The sequence below is a fragment of the Arachis ipaensis genome, chromosome B5 (assembly GCF_059453495.1).
Source record: "Arachis ipaensis isolate K30076 ecotype BB chromosome B5, ASM5945349v1, whole genome shotgun sequence".
In the NCBI taxonomy this organism is placed as follows: domain Eukaryota; kingdom Viridiplantae; phylum Streptophyta; class Magnoliopsida; order Fabales; family Fabaceae; genus Arachis; species Arachis ipaensis.
Genome location: NC_142440.1, coordinates 144471246 through 144487150, shown reverse-complemented (window position 1 = coordinate 144487150; position 15905 = coordinate 144471246). Strand labels below are relative to the sequence as shown.

At 36.7% G+C, this 15905-nt stretch overlaps 1 protein-coding gene across 1 annotated transcript; it reads left to right on the top strand.

The window, feature by feature from the left end:
- Positions 1 to 4642: 4642 nt before the first annotated feature.
- On the top strand, positions 4643 to 6307 carry LOC148566078 (uncharacterized). Its single transcript, XM_088487366.1, has 4 exons — positions 4643 to 5442; positions 5608 to 5710; positions 5805 to 5867; positions 5966 to 6307. Exons 1-4 carry the CDS (start codon positions 4643 to 4645, stop codon positions 6305 to 6307), a joined length of 1308 nt encoding a protein of 435 aa, XP_088343492.1.
- Positions 6308 to 15905: the final 9598 nt, after the last annotated feature.

Below are 15905 nucleotides of genomic sequence, written 5' to 3'. Positions count from 1 at the left end.
ATTCATCACCAATTTGTGCTCCTTCTGGTTGTGGTAACGGAGTTTCCATCAAGTACCCTTTCTGGAAAAGTTCCCGCACAAGTTTGCGTTATCCGGATTTTGGTCTTGAATGTCAGCAGATGGCTACCCTATCCTCCAACTGAAAACTGACACATACTCGTTCAATCACACTTGTTGACATTGATGTGATGAATGATCCATCTCCAAGGGCAAAGAACAACGTTTCCATAGGGAAGGTACCTTTGTCTTTCAGTAATTTGGATATGAATATCACTTTCGGGATGAAGAAAGAGATAGGGATTAAGAAAGTGGGTGGTAGTTTTGGGGGTTGACCGGCACTGCCTAATTGGTTGTAAAACATGCAGCTCATCTTGTTTGTGGATGACTCGTGACTTATAGTATAGTTTTTTATGGGCGTGGTCAAAAGTCAACACCTCCTTGAACTGGAAAATGAAAAATGAAAGAGAGTGATGGGAACCGTGGCCATTTTTTTCCTAAGAACTTCATCACACCAATAACTGCTCTCCTTAATGCTTCCTCTGTACACACTACTCTGCAAATTAAATAAAACTTTTGCAAGCTGTATCGGGTTGTTGAAGAATGGATTGCCACGTCCATAGCGAACTCCCCATGGTGCTTGCATCCATAGGGATCATCATCTCTTTGCTGCTGATGCCAGCTTTGCCACCATCTCTCTCTGAATCACCAACTTCCAACCACTCCCTGTGTAGCCAACCATATAAGTGTGGCGAACAAGAATTATACTACCCTTTCTGGGGAAAAGACAAAGACCGACCCCGCCAGTGTGGCGGCGATGAAAAACTCGAGCTTTTCTGCGGGGTGGAGAATGATGACAAAAGACCCTACACTTACATTGAAATGGGGTCACAACGATTCAATGTGGTTGGAAATGATAACCCCCAAAATAACTATTACTGGGTGAAAATGGTGCCCCTGCCATTGGCTGAAGGTGGATTTGATGTTTGCTCTGGGAATACCGGTTATGCTGTGGATTACCCTCTCTTAATGTACAACCAAACGATGCACAACATCACCATATTCTATACTTGCAACTACACCTATCCGGATAATCATAACCTAGGGTGCAGTGATAGTCGTGGTGGTGTTGATGTGTATTATAATGGTACGGAAAAAGAGGTGCTGGAAAGTCATCCAGACCTTCAGTATTCTTGTAAGTATCATATATATCCAAGTGCCCGCTGAGGCTGTTCTATTGAACGGTTCTTCTGCTCTGTATTTCGGTGATGGTTTCTTGGTCAGCTATGCATATTCTCAAGATTGTATGACATGTTTGGATAGTAAAGGAAGCTACGGGAGCAACCATACGCATCCATTTACCTGCTATTGCCTTGATGGATCTAACGCCCTCCAATGTCCTCATCCTGTTCTTCTTCATCCTCATCCTCCTCCCCTTATTCCTCCGGTTATTCTTGCTCAACAAAAGAGTATGTTTACTGTCCCCGCTTATCTTTCTTCATACGGTTGGTTATGCTTGCTGGCTTTCCCTTAAACTAGCATAAAGATTGGCTCAAGAGTCAAGAGTGCTATAACTCATGTTTGTTTTCACTGTTAACTGTTGCAGGACATCACTCGGGATGGATAGTCATTTCTACAGGTAATACATCTAGCCTCCTGTCATATTTTCTTACCACACCAATGTAGGCGTAAAATCACTTCTCTTTTTCTGTTGATGTCGTTTCTTCTTCTTCTTCTGTTGTTGTTGGATCTTTTTTTTTTCTTCCTTTCTTAGTTTTCTATTTCTTCTTCTTTTAACTATTTTTTCGGTTTCTTCTTCTTCTTCGTTCTTCTCGTTCACTTTTTCTTCATGACAACATTCTATTTTCAACATGTTTCTTCTTGTCTTTTCATGTTTTATTAGATTTAGACCCACATATTGACTAAAATTTAAATAAATATATAAATTAATATAAAATTTAATAATTATGTAATTAAATAACTTATAAAACAATGAGAAAAAGTATAAAAATATCAATTAAAATTTATTCATTTAATTTTGTAAAAAACATGGTGTGCATAGAAAAAATTATTTGTTAAATCGGACATTATGTATTTATATATATTTTTCAAAAATAAATTACCACATGTATCCATAAAAGTTATAAATTTACCTATCAAATAAAAAAAATGATCATTGTATCCATAAAAGAAAATGATCATTGTATCCATAAAAGATGCGTTCCATATGACAAAAATACCCAAATTTTGAAAAATTATTCAAAATTTTTAAATCTCTCTCTCTCTCTCTCTCTCTCTCTCTCTCTCTCTCTCTCTCTCTCTCTCTCTCTCTCTCTCTCTCTCTCAACTCTTCGGTGAGTGCCCTTTCTCCTTTCTTCTTTTCCCCTTTCATTCGGTTCCTTCTTTCTTCAGATCTTGTCAAGCTTTTCACCACTCGCTTAATCATCATGTATGTCGCGCATGCGCCTCACCCTCCGAATCACACTCAGTATTCCACAATTTTTTCAACAAGAAGGATATATTTCTCTACAACACGCTTCTTAACAACTACGCACTCTACCGCAACGTCATTTTACTCTTTGTTAAATTGGTCTCCGTTGCAGGACTTCTGCCGAACAATTTTACACTATCGTGTGCTGTCAAGGCCTGCACTGGGCTCACGGAGGTAGAGTTCGAGAAAACACTTCACGCGCTTGCTTTAAAGCTGGGACTGTGCTGTAATTTATTTGTGGAGAATGCGCTTATTGCTATGTATGGTAAGTGTGGGTTTATAATTTTATATAATTATTTTTGTTTCTGTTCTTTTTATGTAGTCAATTTTAATTTATTTATTATTATTTGTCCTTTTAAATTATATTAAATATTCTAAAGCAAAAATAGCACAATCAGATGCAATGCAAATACATATATAATGTTTTAATAACTAAAAATAACTTTCAATTTCTAATTTTATATTTTATAAAACACGTGACTATGCAATTTTAACATTATTATTATAATTAAATAATATTAAAATATAAATTTTTAAAATAGTAAAAGAGTGATAAAAATAATATATAATCAATAGATAAAAACAAAAAAAAATGTAAAAACACTTATTTTATTTTACGGAATGTATCTTATAATAAGAAAAATAGTTAATGCAAAATACCAGTAAAAATACAGAGAAAAAATAATAAAAAGCCTAGAATTATGTGGAAGAAGATAAAACAAAAAGTAAAGTAAATAATAAATATAAGTGCATATAAAAAATAAAGAGAAAAGGACAAATTAGTCTCTAATCTCTTAACCCGCAGACATTTTCGTCCCTGACCATTGGAAAATATTTTTAAATCCCTGACGTTCCTAAAAATTAGACCGATCAGTCCCTCCGTCCATGAGCCACCATCAAACCAGACGGAAAATGCTGACATGGCTCCCCCTATGCTTAGTGGCTCAACGGCGTTCCCACGTGGCACGTTAGTGGGATGGAGGTTTTGAAAACGGAACACATAAGTCCCTCTCACTCAAAATGACGTCGTTCTGAGTGCTGCCCCTTATATACACTCTCGTCCCTTTTCTTGTGTACAATCCCTATTACATCCACAGAGCTTTTACAGAATTACATAAAACTCTAAGGAAGACCAAAGATCAAACGCAGGAATACTATGTTTCTCCCTCCAAAAAAACTACCATCCAGACTGAGAAGGTTTCGGTGTGCATTCGGTGTGAATCCAGTCTGATTTGCCGTCTTCGTCACTGAAGGTAAGAATCAGTTGCATTGCTTAGTGAGTCGATTGTGTAGTTCAATAGTTATGAAAGTATAAACTGTTGTACGTGCATGGTGATAGTAATGGTAAAAATTGTATGTGCGTTGTAACAGTGAATTTGATTCAATGTTAGGGCAAAGGAAAGTTCTTGGTTGATTTTTGTTTCTATTTTTTGTAGGAGATTGATGTATGAGTGTAGAGTTAGTTGATCGTTGATTTCTGTTTTTTTCTCCAGATGGTAGATGTGTTTGTGGTGCCAGTTTTCCACCATGGAGGTAGTTTTGTCAGAAACAGTAATGGTTCCCTTGTTTATCAAAATGGAAAGGTAGAGAAATTTCGCGAAATAGACCTGGATTTTGTGAATTTTGGGGACTTGATCACACTTTTTAAAGGCTTGGGGTACCAGTCGTACAGGGCAGTTTATTGGTATGATCCAATGAGTGATGATGTTGAGTCAGGGCTACACAGTTTGACAGGGGATGTAGGGATCAATGCCATGCGAGAGAACAAAATGAAGAATACAAAGACGAATGAGTTTTAACTGTGCTTTGACCACCCTGTTGATGAGCCTGAGATTGTGGAGGATGGTGGAAACAAAGGCAAGAGTCCTGTGTTAAAAGAGATTCAGAGTTCATCTTCAGATGATGGGTACGAGAGTACGGATGATGAACCCTACAAACCTCCACCACCCGGATATGAAAGTGACAGTGATGATGGTGATAATAGTGCTGAGGACAGAGCATGCAAGAGGAATAGAGTTAGTAAGGGAAAGGAAAAAATTGTGTCTCCAAGAAAACCATCTGCAAAGAAGTCATGTGCCAAGAAGCTAGCTGCAAAGAAGACAGGTGTGAATAGGAATAGGAGAAGTTGGTTAAAAAAGGGGACAAAGTAGTGGAATGGGGACATCTGAGGTGAATAGAAGGCAGCAGGCCAGGAGTGAACCCAATATACAGCAGCAGGCCAATTCTGGGCCCAATGAGCAACAGCCCAACAGAGATCCAACTGTGAGGTTCTATGTCAGTGCAGTCCAAGATGATGATGATGATGACCCCATATATGATTACCATTCTGAGGATTTACACACTCCTAACTCCACTGATGATGAGTCCAGCAAGCACACATTTCCTGAATTTGATGATGATTATGCTTTTGGAGAGGGCATGTTTGAGTTAGGGACAAGGTTTGCAACCATAGATAGATTTAAAGAAGTTGTGAAAGACTCTTTTATTGCTGAGGGTAGAGAGCTTAGGTGGATTAAGAATGATAGGGAGAGAGTTAGGGTGGGATGCATGGATGATGACTGCCCGTGGTTAGTTCATTTGTCATACAACAAATCATTGCAATGCTATCAGGTGAAGACTTACAAAAACGATCACACATGTGCAAGGGACCTAGAAAGTAACGCTATTGATCAACATTGGATTAGTAAGAAGGTGGAGAAGAGAATGAGTTCACAGCCTCACATGAGAACAAATGAAGCTGTTGACTTTCTGAGAGAGGAGTTCTCACTCACTGCACATCCAAAAATGGTCTATAGAGCAGTTAAGGAGGCAAGGGAAAAGATAATGAGAAATGAGAGGGAGCAGTACAATAATGTGATGGATTACTTGTTTAAGATTCTAAGAAGCAACCATAGGTCCAGGGCAGAGCTGTGTGTAACTCCAATTCCTCAAGCCCCTCCTGTGTTTGATAAGCTGTATATAGGGTTAGAGGCATGCAAGCAAGGGTTCAAGAGTGGATGTAGGCCTCTAATCCACCTTAATGGTTGCTTCCTGAAAACATACTATGGTGGACAACTCCTAACTGCAGTGGCACAAGATGAAAATAATTAATTTTATGTTGTTGCTTACGGAGTTGCAAGGTCTGAAACCAAGGAGTCTTGGAAATGGTTTCTTACTATACTTCAGGAGGATCTGGGAGATGTGCAAACTCATGGTTGGAATTTCATGTCCGACCAACAGAAGGTAACATTCACAACTCTTTATAAACTTGATAATGGTTCAATTATTTCAATATGAATTCTATTGCAGTTAGATATTTATTCACTGTTATGCCTAGTTTAATAATGCAGTTGTTCAGAATTTACTAGTTATGTTTAATGGTAAAACTTTTGTGTACTGTGTTAGGGATTGCTGCCTGCTTTGAAAGAAGTGATGCCAAATGCACATCACCAAAACTGTGTGATGCACATTTGGAAAAACTTCATAAACTGATTTAAGGATTTGTATATTCGGGAGGTGGTTTGGGATTATGCTAGGTGCACCACCATACCTGAATTCAAAGAACAGATGGAGAAGTTCAAAGGCATTAATCAGGGGGCATGGGAATATTTTTCCAAGTTTGAGCCAGCTACTTGGGTGAAGGCGTATTTCTCCCACGGGCCAAAAGTGGACAACCTCACAAATAACATGTGTGAGGTGTTCAACTCAAAGATGGTCAACTATAGAAGTAAGCATATCCTCACAATGTGCGAGGAAATTAGGTGCTATCTGATGCGGAGAATGGTTAAGCATAAAAAGCTACTTAGTGATTATACTGGAAAGCTCGCACCAGTTCAATAGAAGAGGATGGAGCGTCTAATAAGGCCTAGCAATAAATGGCGTGCAGACTGGACAGGTGATGATGCAAGCAAGCGTTTCGAAGTTACTCATAAAGCTACAAAGGTGGACGTTGATCTCATCAGGCAGACCTGCTCTTGTAACAAATGGCAGCTGACTGGTTAGTTCTAATTTATTCTAACGCATTATTTCAATACATGTCGAATATATGGTTAAAGTTGCTGGCTGGTTGATGCTATAATATATGGTTTTCAATGTTTTAATTTGTTGGCTGAATGATGTTTTAATATATGGTTTTCAATATGTTAAGTTGCTGGCTGAATGATGTTTTATTAATGGTTCATTCAATTTTAGTTCATGATGTTGTCTTCTGTGTTAGGCATGCCATGTATCCATGCCATAGCAGCCATAAGGAAGAGGCATGATCATCTAGAGGATTATGTGCATCCATGGTTATGCATGGAGTCAATACACACGACATATGCTCATTGTATTCAGCCTGTGCCAAGTGAGGAGTTCTGAACAAGGACTGAGTATTCAAGGCTGGATCCTCCTATCATAAAGAGACCAATTGGCAGGCCAAAAGTGCATAATAGACAGAAGGATCCAGCTGAGCCAATGATGCAACAAGGAGAGAAGTTAAAGAGGTCATTCAAAGTCACTTGTAGTAAGTGTGGTTCAACAGCCACAACCAGATTGTTCAAATTCATCCCTAATCCACCTACCATTGTGCCTAAGAAGTGAAGAACTATGTAGCTTTTAGTTACGTTGATTTTGTAGTTTGGCTTATACCTATTTCTGCACAGTTTGGCTTATGCCTTGTATTTTGTGTTTGAGGCTTACTTTTGACATGTTAAGCTTCATCAAACTGTTCAGTTTAGGAGACTTGTTTATTTTGGGAAGATTTAGTAAACAATGGCTATGAAAAACTTGTTTAGCAATATAACATCCTCTTTCTAAATTATGTATGCAACTACTGCCTCTAATTCCTCAATGTTTCCATGTTTATTTAGATATTCAAAACATAAGTTCAACATACTGATATTATAAATCGAGTTTCATTTAGATTACAGGACCATAACTTGCCAAAATGGCATGTTTCAATACACAACATAAACCTACAACATACCATTTTCTATCATGATTGTTATAGTTCATCTCTCAAGCAATAGCTACATAAAAGGCAACAACAACAACAAATATAATTACAGAAAAACACAAGGCTAATGTGTTTTTCTTCTTCTCCAAAGCAATAATCTTCTCCTCCAAAACAGCCATTCTATGATCCAATTCATCTTCCTTTTCCTCTTCCTCTTCTACAACTTCAACATGTTTCTCAACCAAATGTCTGCTATCACAGATGCAACAATTGCTTCCTATTCTGGCAAGATGCTCATCGACCTAAACAAAAAATTTGCAATGAGGTTCCTTTCCCTGTCAAAATCACCAAAATCATCTACTGCCCGCATCCATCCTAGATCAAACCAAAGCCAGAATTTTTAAACTTACCTTATAGAATGGACAATCCAAGAAGATTCTGTTAGAGTTGCTGCTGGTCCTCGATATATACATTATTGCATAAACTCCACAAAAGCACCTCGGGGCGACGGCGTCGTTTGGATGGTCAGCATGAACACCACATGGAATTGAGCTTGAAACAAAATTTTCTTCTCTTACTCCACTAACGCTTCTTCTTGAGGTTGATGATGTCCCCTTCGTAGCCATTACTGAAATCTGAACAAGTCTTCTCCTCACCACCAGCCACCACCATGAAGGAACGACCCAAACGAATTTTAGTATTAGGGCAGCACTCAGAACGACGTCGTTTTGAGTGAGAGGGACTTATGTGTCCCGTTTTCAAAACTTCCATCCCACTAACGTGCCACGTGGGAACGCCGTTGAGCCAGGTAAGCATAGGGGGAGCCAGGTCAGCATTTTCCGTTCGATCTGACGGTGGCTCATGGACGGAGGGACTGATCGGTCTAATTTTTAGGAACGTCAGGAATTTAAAAATATTTTTTAATGGTCAGGGACGAAAATGTCCGCGGGTTAAAAGGTTAGGGACTAATTTGTCTTTTTTTAAAAATAAAAGAATAAACTTGCTGGTAATTATTTGAGAATGAGTAAAAAGGAGAGAGAATATATTATGTGCAATTAATGATAGTAATTAGTGAGAATTAGTGATTATAGTTAATGAATAAAATAAATGCAATTATAATTGTTTCTTAAAATATTATAGATAGAAAACAAACTTAGATGGTAACACAAGCGAAAGATAGACACCTATACAATAATATAATGTTTGGGTGACAAAATTATAAAATGGTAAAATATCAAATTGTCAATTTTTTTATTGTGTAACAATATTGGTAATTTGGTATAAACTTTTATATCGTATAGATAGATAGATAGTTAGATACAAAATATTTCTCTGTCTTCCTATATTTTTCTTAAAAAATGGAGTATTTATTCAAGCAAATCAATTATTTAGTTAAATTTTTTTGAGCTGTATCAATTTTTTAGTTAAATGATATAAAAAATAAAATTTAATTATTCTATCAGTTTTTATAATTTTATTAAATTTTTAATTAAATTTTTATATTTTTTTTATAATTTAATTCTTATAACATATTTGATTTTGTAATTAAATTTTTACTATATAATAAAAACGTTAGAATTAATAGAATATTTTATTAATTCCAATAAAATATTCTATTATTTCTAATATTTTTATTAGAATAAGGATTTAATTATAAAATTAGATTTGGTATAGAGATATCCAATTGAAAAAAAAAATATAAAGACTTAGGTAAAATATAATACATAAATTATTTTGATTTGTACAAATTTTTTAGTTGAACAACTAACACTGAAATATAAATTGAATAATACAAAATATTTTAAAATTTAATTACGTTAGATATACACAAATTATTAACCAAAATTAACCATTTGTACAAAATACATACAAATTAAATGCACACTAACGATAAACTAAACTGAACATATATACTTACAAAAATATATAATAATTAATTTTAATTTATAAATAATATTTTTGTTTGAATTTATGTGTTTATCATCATAAAATTTATTTTTTAATATGTGATTCTTTTTCTATGTTTCTCTTCAATAAGTTATATTTACAGAATTTACCTCCAAAAGTTTTTTATGGTTACCATCACAAAGTTTATGTGCTCTGTTAACAAATTTCAGTCGTTTCTTTCTTTTTTTTCTCTTAAAAAATTGCTTTTAGTTTCAAAAATTTGGTATTTTATTGTAGTAAAATTTATGTGCATTTCGTCAATAAATTTTTGTTTCTTCTCCTATATTTCCTTTTAAAAAATTGTGTTTACTTTTAAAAGTTTTCTGTTTTATCATAGAATATTTTTAAGGTTTTTCTATATTTCTCTTATTATTACAAAATTTATGTATTTATTATCGATAATAAATTCATGTGTTTTCTTCCTTTTTCTTTTCAAAAAGGTGTGAATTTATCTTCAAAACATTTCTATCTTTATCATCACAAAATTTTATATTTTTCTTCAATAAATTTCTGTGGATTTTACCTGCGTTTCTATTTTAAAAAAAATTGTATTTACCTTCCGAAATTTTTTTGTATTTATCACCACAAAATTTATATGTTTATCGTCAGTAAATTTATATGCTTCTAATATATATTTCAATTCAAAAATTTGTGTTACCTTAAAAAGTTTCAAAGTTTATCGGCAATAAGTTTCCAATGTTCTCTTCATTTGTTTTTATCAAAACATTTTTTTATATATTCAAAAATTTATGTATTTATCATCTTAATTTTTTTTTCAATACCTCCAAAAAATTTATGTGTTTATCGTCAATAAATATGTGTTTTCTTGCATTGTTTCTCTTTATAAATTGTGTGTTTACTTTCACAAAAATTTATTTATTTAAAGTTAAACTAGATGACGCAAGGTTAACAATCTCACTATAGTAAAAATAGTCAAAAATCTATTTTGATATTGGCTAAATCAAGGATGCACCTCTTACTCTCAAAGAGTCTAGAAGAAAATAAACACACAGCTTATCCAATATATAACTCAATCAATTCAACTTGATAAGTAAAAACGGTACATATACATATTTATACTAATAGGAGGAGGGAAAAACCTTTATGACTTAGATAATCTGGGATTAACTCGTAACACAATATAATAGCATATGCTAAACTAGACTACTTTAATTAACAACACAAACATAAAAATATATGCTCCTACATCATTCTCTCTGGGTTAGAAAGAACTCCTGTATTATTTTTCTTGGGTTAAAAAGAGCTCTTGTATTATCCTCCCTAGATTGAAAAAGACTCAGCTTGTAGTAGCGAAAGATCCCATTGATGAGTGCATTTGGTCTTGAAAGATGTGAAAAGAAGGCATAATTCAGCTTGATTTTTTTGACCATCTACATGTCGTAACGAAGTTAATATGATCTTCTTACCATCTTTGATAAATGAGTATGTATTTTTGAAACCATCATGGATAACTTGACGATTATATTACCAAGGATGTCCTAACAGTAAGTGACACGCGTCTATTGAAATGACGTCACACCACATTTTATCCTTGTATTTACTTCCTATAGAAAATTGGATCACAACATCACTTTGTTACCTTAACTTCATTCTCTTTTTTTAACCAATGCAACTTGTAAGGATGAGGATGTAATTCAGTTGAAAGCATCAGTTTGTCGATCATATAATTTGAAATATCATTGTCACAACTTCCGTTATCTATGATGACCTTACAAACCTTCTCTTCAACAGTGCATCTTATGTGAAAGATGTTGTGGCGTCGCCAACTCTCATCTTCTGTTATCCTTACAGTATTCAAGCTTCAATGAACTACTAAAACTTTTCCACAATTAGCTGGAACTTCTTCAATAGCATAGTCAACCTCACATTCTTCCTCTTGCTCCTAGATTGGTTCTTCGTTAACTCTTTCTTCGTCAAGAGTGATAACCCTTTTGTTTGGACAATCAACAGCAATATGTCCAAAATCTTAACATTTGAAGCATTTCTTACCTGATGATCCAACCTCCTTGTTGCTTTTAAAAGATCCTGTCTTCATTTCTTGTTGAACATCAATGACGACTTCTTTGTCCTTTGCCGACTGAGTGTTATTCCTTTGTGTTTTTTACTTTTTAATCTTTAATGACAGCCTAATGACATCATCCAAAGTCCAATATAGTTGCAAATGAACGACATAAAAAATTTCTGTGTTCAGTCCTCTAAGATAACGAGCAATTGTTTGTTCTTCAGGCTCTTGAATGTCACACTTAGAAAGTCTTCAAAGTTCATTGTATATTCTTCTACAGATAATGACTTTTGCCTCAAATTGTAAAATTTGATGAAGGTGTCTAGCTTGTAATGTTCAGGAATGTAATAACCAAATAATAATTGAAAAAAAGAATTTTTTGGACCCACTCCACTCGATATTTTCTTCTTTCTTTCTTAACCCTAATTTTATTAACGCACACCTCACCATCCCTCTCACTCAGTCGAACAAACACAAACATCTCTCACTCTCACAATCTCATGACACACTTAATAAAAGAAATGAAAAGAGAAAAAGATAATGGGACTGAGAATAGAGGAAGAGAAAGGAAGAAAAAAAAAAGGAGGGGAGGAAGAGGGGATGGCACTGGCAGGGTTGAGTGCTATCGCGGCGTAGTGAGAGAGATAAAGAGCTTTGAAAAGAGAGAGGGGCGAGCTGATGCCACAGACCCGTCAGAGTTTGGGGAGGACATGATGACTACCATTAGTGATGCTTCTACTGCTGTCACCGTAGAAGGAGGTTGCCGTGGGAGCTGTGCCGCTATTGGGTTTGAAGGGAGATGGAGCTCGCCGGAGCTACTGTGCTCTGTTCCGTTACTATCACCTCTGGTCTTCCATGTTCACTAGAGCTGGAGCTCGCTACCCAACTGCACTACACTGCTGGAGCCATTGACATCCACCACTGGCGTGCCGCTGTTGTTGCCTTCTGTAAGACCTGGTTAATTAACGGCTAATTAACCCATATATGAGAATTTATTCTAGAAAGCCAAAAATGATATTTTTATGGCTTAATATGATAGAGGAAATTGAGACGAGAATTTCGGTACCAATTTTATAGAATTCGGACCAAGATTGGACCGAACGGGCCAAACCGGGCCAACCGGACCCAAAGTGGGCCCTTGGCCCAACATAACTAAACCAAAACCCTAGTTTTCAGCACTCTCTCTCCTCACAACACACTCAAACACGCTGAAATTGAAGAGAGGGGAGGAAGAACACTCTCTCAAGTTCTTTCTCTCACTTGATCTTCAAACCACCATAACTTTTGATCTAGATCTCCGATTGCCGCTCCGTTTGCGGCCACGCGTTCACCGCGGAGAGCTCTACAAAACCCATACAACTAATCTTGAGGTAAGCCACGTGTTTCTGTTCGAAATTCCAGCCCTTATTTTCGAGTTTCATGGGTAAAATGTTGAGATTTTGGGTTCTTTGATGTTATAGGACCCAACTCTCTTGAAGGAGAAGGTTAATGTTGTCTCCTTGGACCTTGGGTGTGGTAAGATTCTCAACCCTAGTGTGATTTTTTTGTTCTATGATGTTTGGGTTTTGAGATGTTGTGTATGGGTATGATGGTTGTGGCTTAGGTTGTGTATATGTGAATATTGGAGCTTGATTGGTGACTTTGAAAAGCTTGGAAAGGGTTTGGTGGTGAAAAATCTGTTCTTGGAGGTGTTGAGGCCTTGAGAGCTTGTGGATAAGTGGTTTGGAAGTGCTCCGGGGGAGCTTGGGAAAATCGGCTAAGGTATGGTTTTAGTTTCCCGTATCTAATATGTAATGTGGTAGGAAATACTTAGGCTAGAGGCCCTAAGATAGGCATTGAATTGTTGGTGTTGTTGAATGGTTGAAATATATGATGTGTTCATATATGTGATTATGAATATTGATGCCTTGATTGTGTGAAATATGAGAAATGCATGTTGTGATATATGCTTGATGGATAATTGAGGTTGAATTGATGGGTGGTACCATGTTGATGGTGAGTATGATGTTGATTATGTATAATGATGGTTAATTGGAAATGGTATTATTGGAAATTGGGATGGGGAAGGATGTATGACATGATATTGTGTTTGTCCTTTAGCCATTTGATTGAGAAGTGTTAAAATGGTTGGATGTGGTTTTGGAAACCTTGGTAAAGTGTCAATGTGTGAGTTGAGGATGGCTTGTTGTTGATTTTGGTACATTTTGAATGATTTCAAAGAGAAGGATTGAAATTGGCATGTTTGATTGATTTTGAAAAGAGTTGAAAGTGGCTTGTTTTGAAAATGGCACCTTGTGGTTTTGTATGAAAACATGGTTTTTGGGCATACTTTGACGGGACATAACTTGGACTACGGATCTCTGATTTGTGCCAAATCTGTTTAGAAATGAAATTGGATCCATGATGTCCATGCCGTTCGAAGAACGAGTGAAAAACGATTTAAAATGAGGAAGTTATGTCCGTCGGAAGATTGGGGTTTGAATCTGTAAATTCTGCAGCTTTTAACTTAGAAAATTTTTAGCAGAATGACCCCTCGCGCATAGGCGCACTTGGTGCGTACGCGCCGTTCTTCGAGAAAGCGCCATCCACGCGTGCGCGTGGAGTGCGCGTACGCGTGGACCTGTTTTCATCCCAAAGTTGATTTTTGAGTTTTAAAAGCCAAATTTCATACTTCTAAGCCTCCGATCTCACCACTTATGTCTTAAATCATTATGACATGCCTAGCTATTAAAAAGGGGGCTAGTGAATGAGGTAACTTGCGAGTGAAGCAAGGGAAAAATGAATGATCAATGAGGATCAAGATTATTATGTGAGATGCGGAGGATGGTGGTGGAAGTGCTTGTTAAGCCATGGGCCGAAAGGCTATAATTGCTAATGAAACGGCTGGTTATGGATTTAACCGTGAGCCGGAAAGGCTGTGTATAATATGAATATTGGCTGGTTCTGGACTGAACCGTGAGCCGGATGGCTGATATGGATGTTGATCCATGGATGAGAATTCATGCATGCTTATGCTGAATTATTGATAATTGAGATTTGCACTTCCACTATCAGAGGCACGAGATCCCTGGGAGGAAGCAGTGGCTAGCCACCACGTGCTCCAGGTGGAGGCTCGAGACTCTGTTGACCCTATGTCGTAAGTGTGGCCGGACACTGTGAAAGACCCGGATGAGCTCGCCCCCGAAATATTCACCAGTGAGGGTGATGGATATGGATCATGTTTATGATCAAGTTTATAACGAGTATAACTCGAGTTGGGGATGCGCGACAGAGGGACAGTCCAATGGTTAGCTACCAGGACTTGTCGGGTTGGCTCTATAACCGACAGATGATATCATCAGCCACTAGGGACAGGCATTCATCATATGCATACTATGTGAATTGTTTGAGATTGCCTATTTGACTGCATATTACTTGCTAATTGTCTAAATGTCTTAACTGCTCCTATTTGTATATTCTTTGTCTGATATAACTGTGTTTGCTATAATATACTCCTGCTGGTGGTTGGGAGGTTTGAAGGAATTGGAAAGGGAAGTATTAGTTAGACTGAAGAATCTTTAGTCAGATACCCTTATATGGTTTAGCTTGTTTATAAGCTTTGATATTATCTGGAGGAAGTTCTAGGATTGCCTTTGGCTTTCCTCTATTATTATGTATTATATATGTGGAAGCTGTTACCGTGCTGGGGACCTCTGGTTCTCACCCATGCGGATTTTGTGGTTTTCAGATGCAGGACGCGAGGCTTCTCGTTGAGACATGTTGGGGACTTCTGGATTAGCGAAGATCCTTTGTTCTTGGGACTCTGTTTGGTTTATATATCTTGTTTAGATACTTTTATCTCCATTAAATAATACAAACTGTGATGACTCCTTCTAGAGGGGATTTTTGGAGAATAGGTTTTCTGTATTTGTGTCCCTTTGGGTTTCCTTTGGGGTTTCCTTATTTTATCATATGTATATATTGCTATGCTCGGACCGGTTCTCTTCGCAGCCGGGTTTTGAGTCTTGATATTCTTGTTTTTGACACTCTTTATATATATGATCTTGCGTTAGCTTATCCTTTGCTCGTTACGTTATCGATCGGAGTGTTGCGCGTTCGAGTTACGGTTTTTGTTTACCCCTTTTTCTACAAAGGCTCCTAGTTATAATCAATTATTCATACTACTATACGTACTAAATTTTTGTTTTAGAGGTCGTAATACCTTGCCATCTCTGAATTATGACTTAAGCATAAGACTCTGTATGGTAGGGCGTTACATTATGGTATCAGAGCAGTTCGTTCCTATAGAGCCTGAGGGATGGACTGACTATGCTTCTGTGCATTCTCTGTGTGTGTGTTATGTGCTATTAGTATATCTGCTTGATATAATTGGCATAAACGTTCATGAGCATGCATTTGGGACTTTGAAGCACTAGACTTTCGATATTGAGACTGATCAACTTAATATCGATTGTTGGGTGTGTATAGGAACCAGATGGCGCCTCGTGGACGCGGTAGAGGTAGTGCGAGAGGTCGTACGAATGCTCGTGCAC

Coding starts and splice junctions, on each gene's coding strand:
- LOC148566078 (XM_088487366.1), top strand. CDS start 4,643: ATGGGGACATCTGAGGTGAATAGAAGGCAGCAGGCCAGGAGTGAACCC. Junction 5,443..5,607: donor CCTCCTGTGTTTGATAAGCT/GTATATAGGGTT, acceptor CGGAGTTGCAAG/GTCTGAAACCAAGGAGTCTT. Junction 5,868..5,965: donor GTAAAACTTTTGTGTACTGT/GTTAGGGATTGC, acceptor AACTGATTTAAG/GATTTGTATATTCGGGAGGT.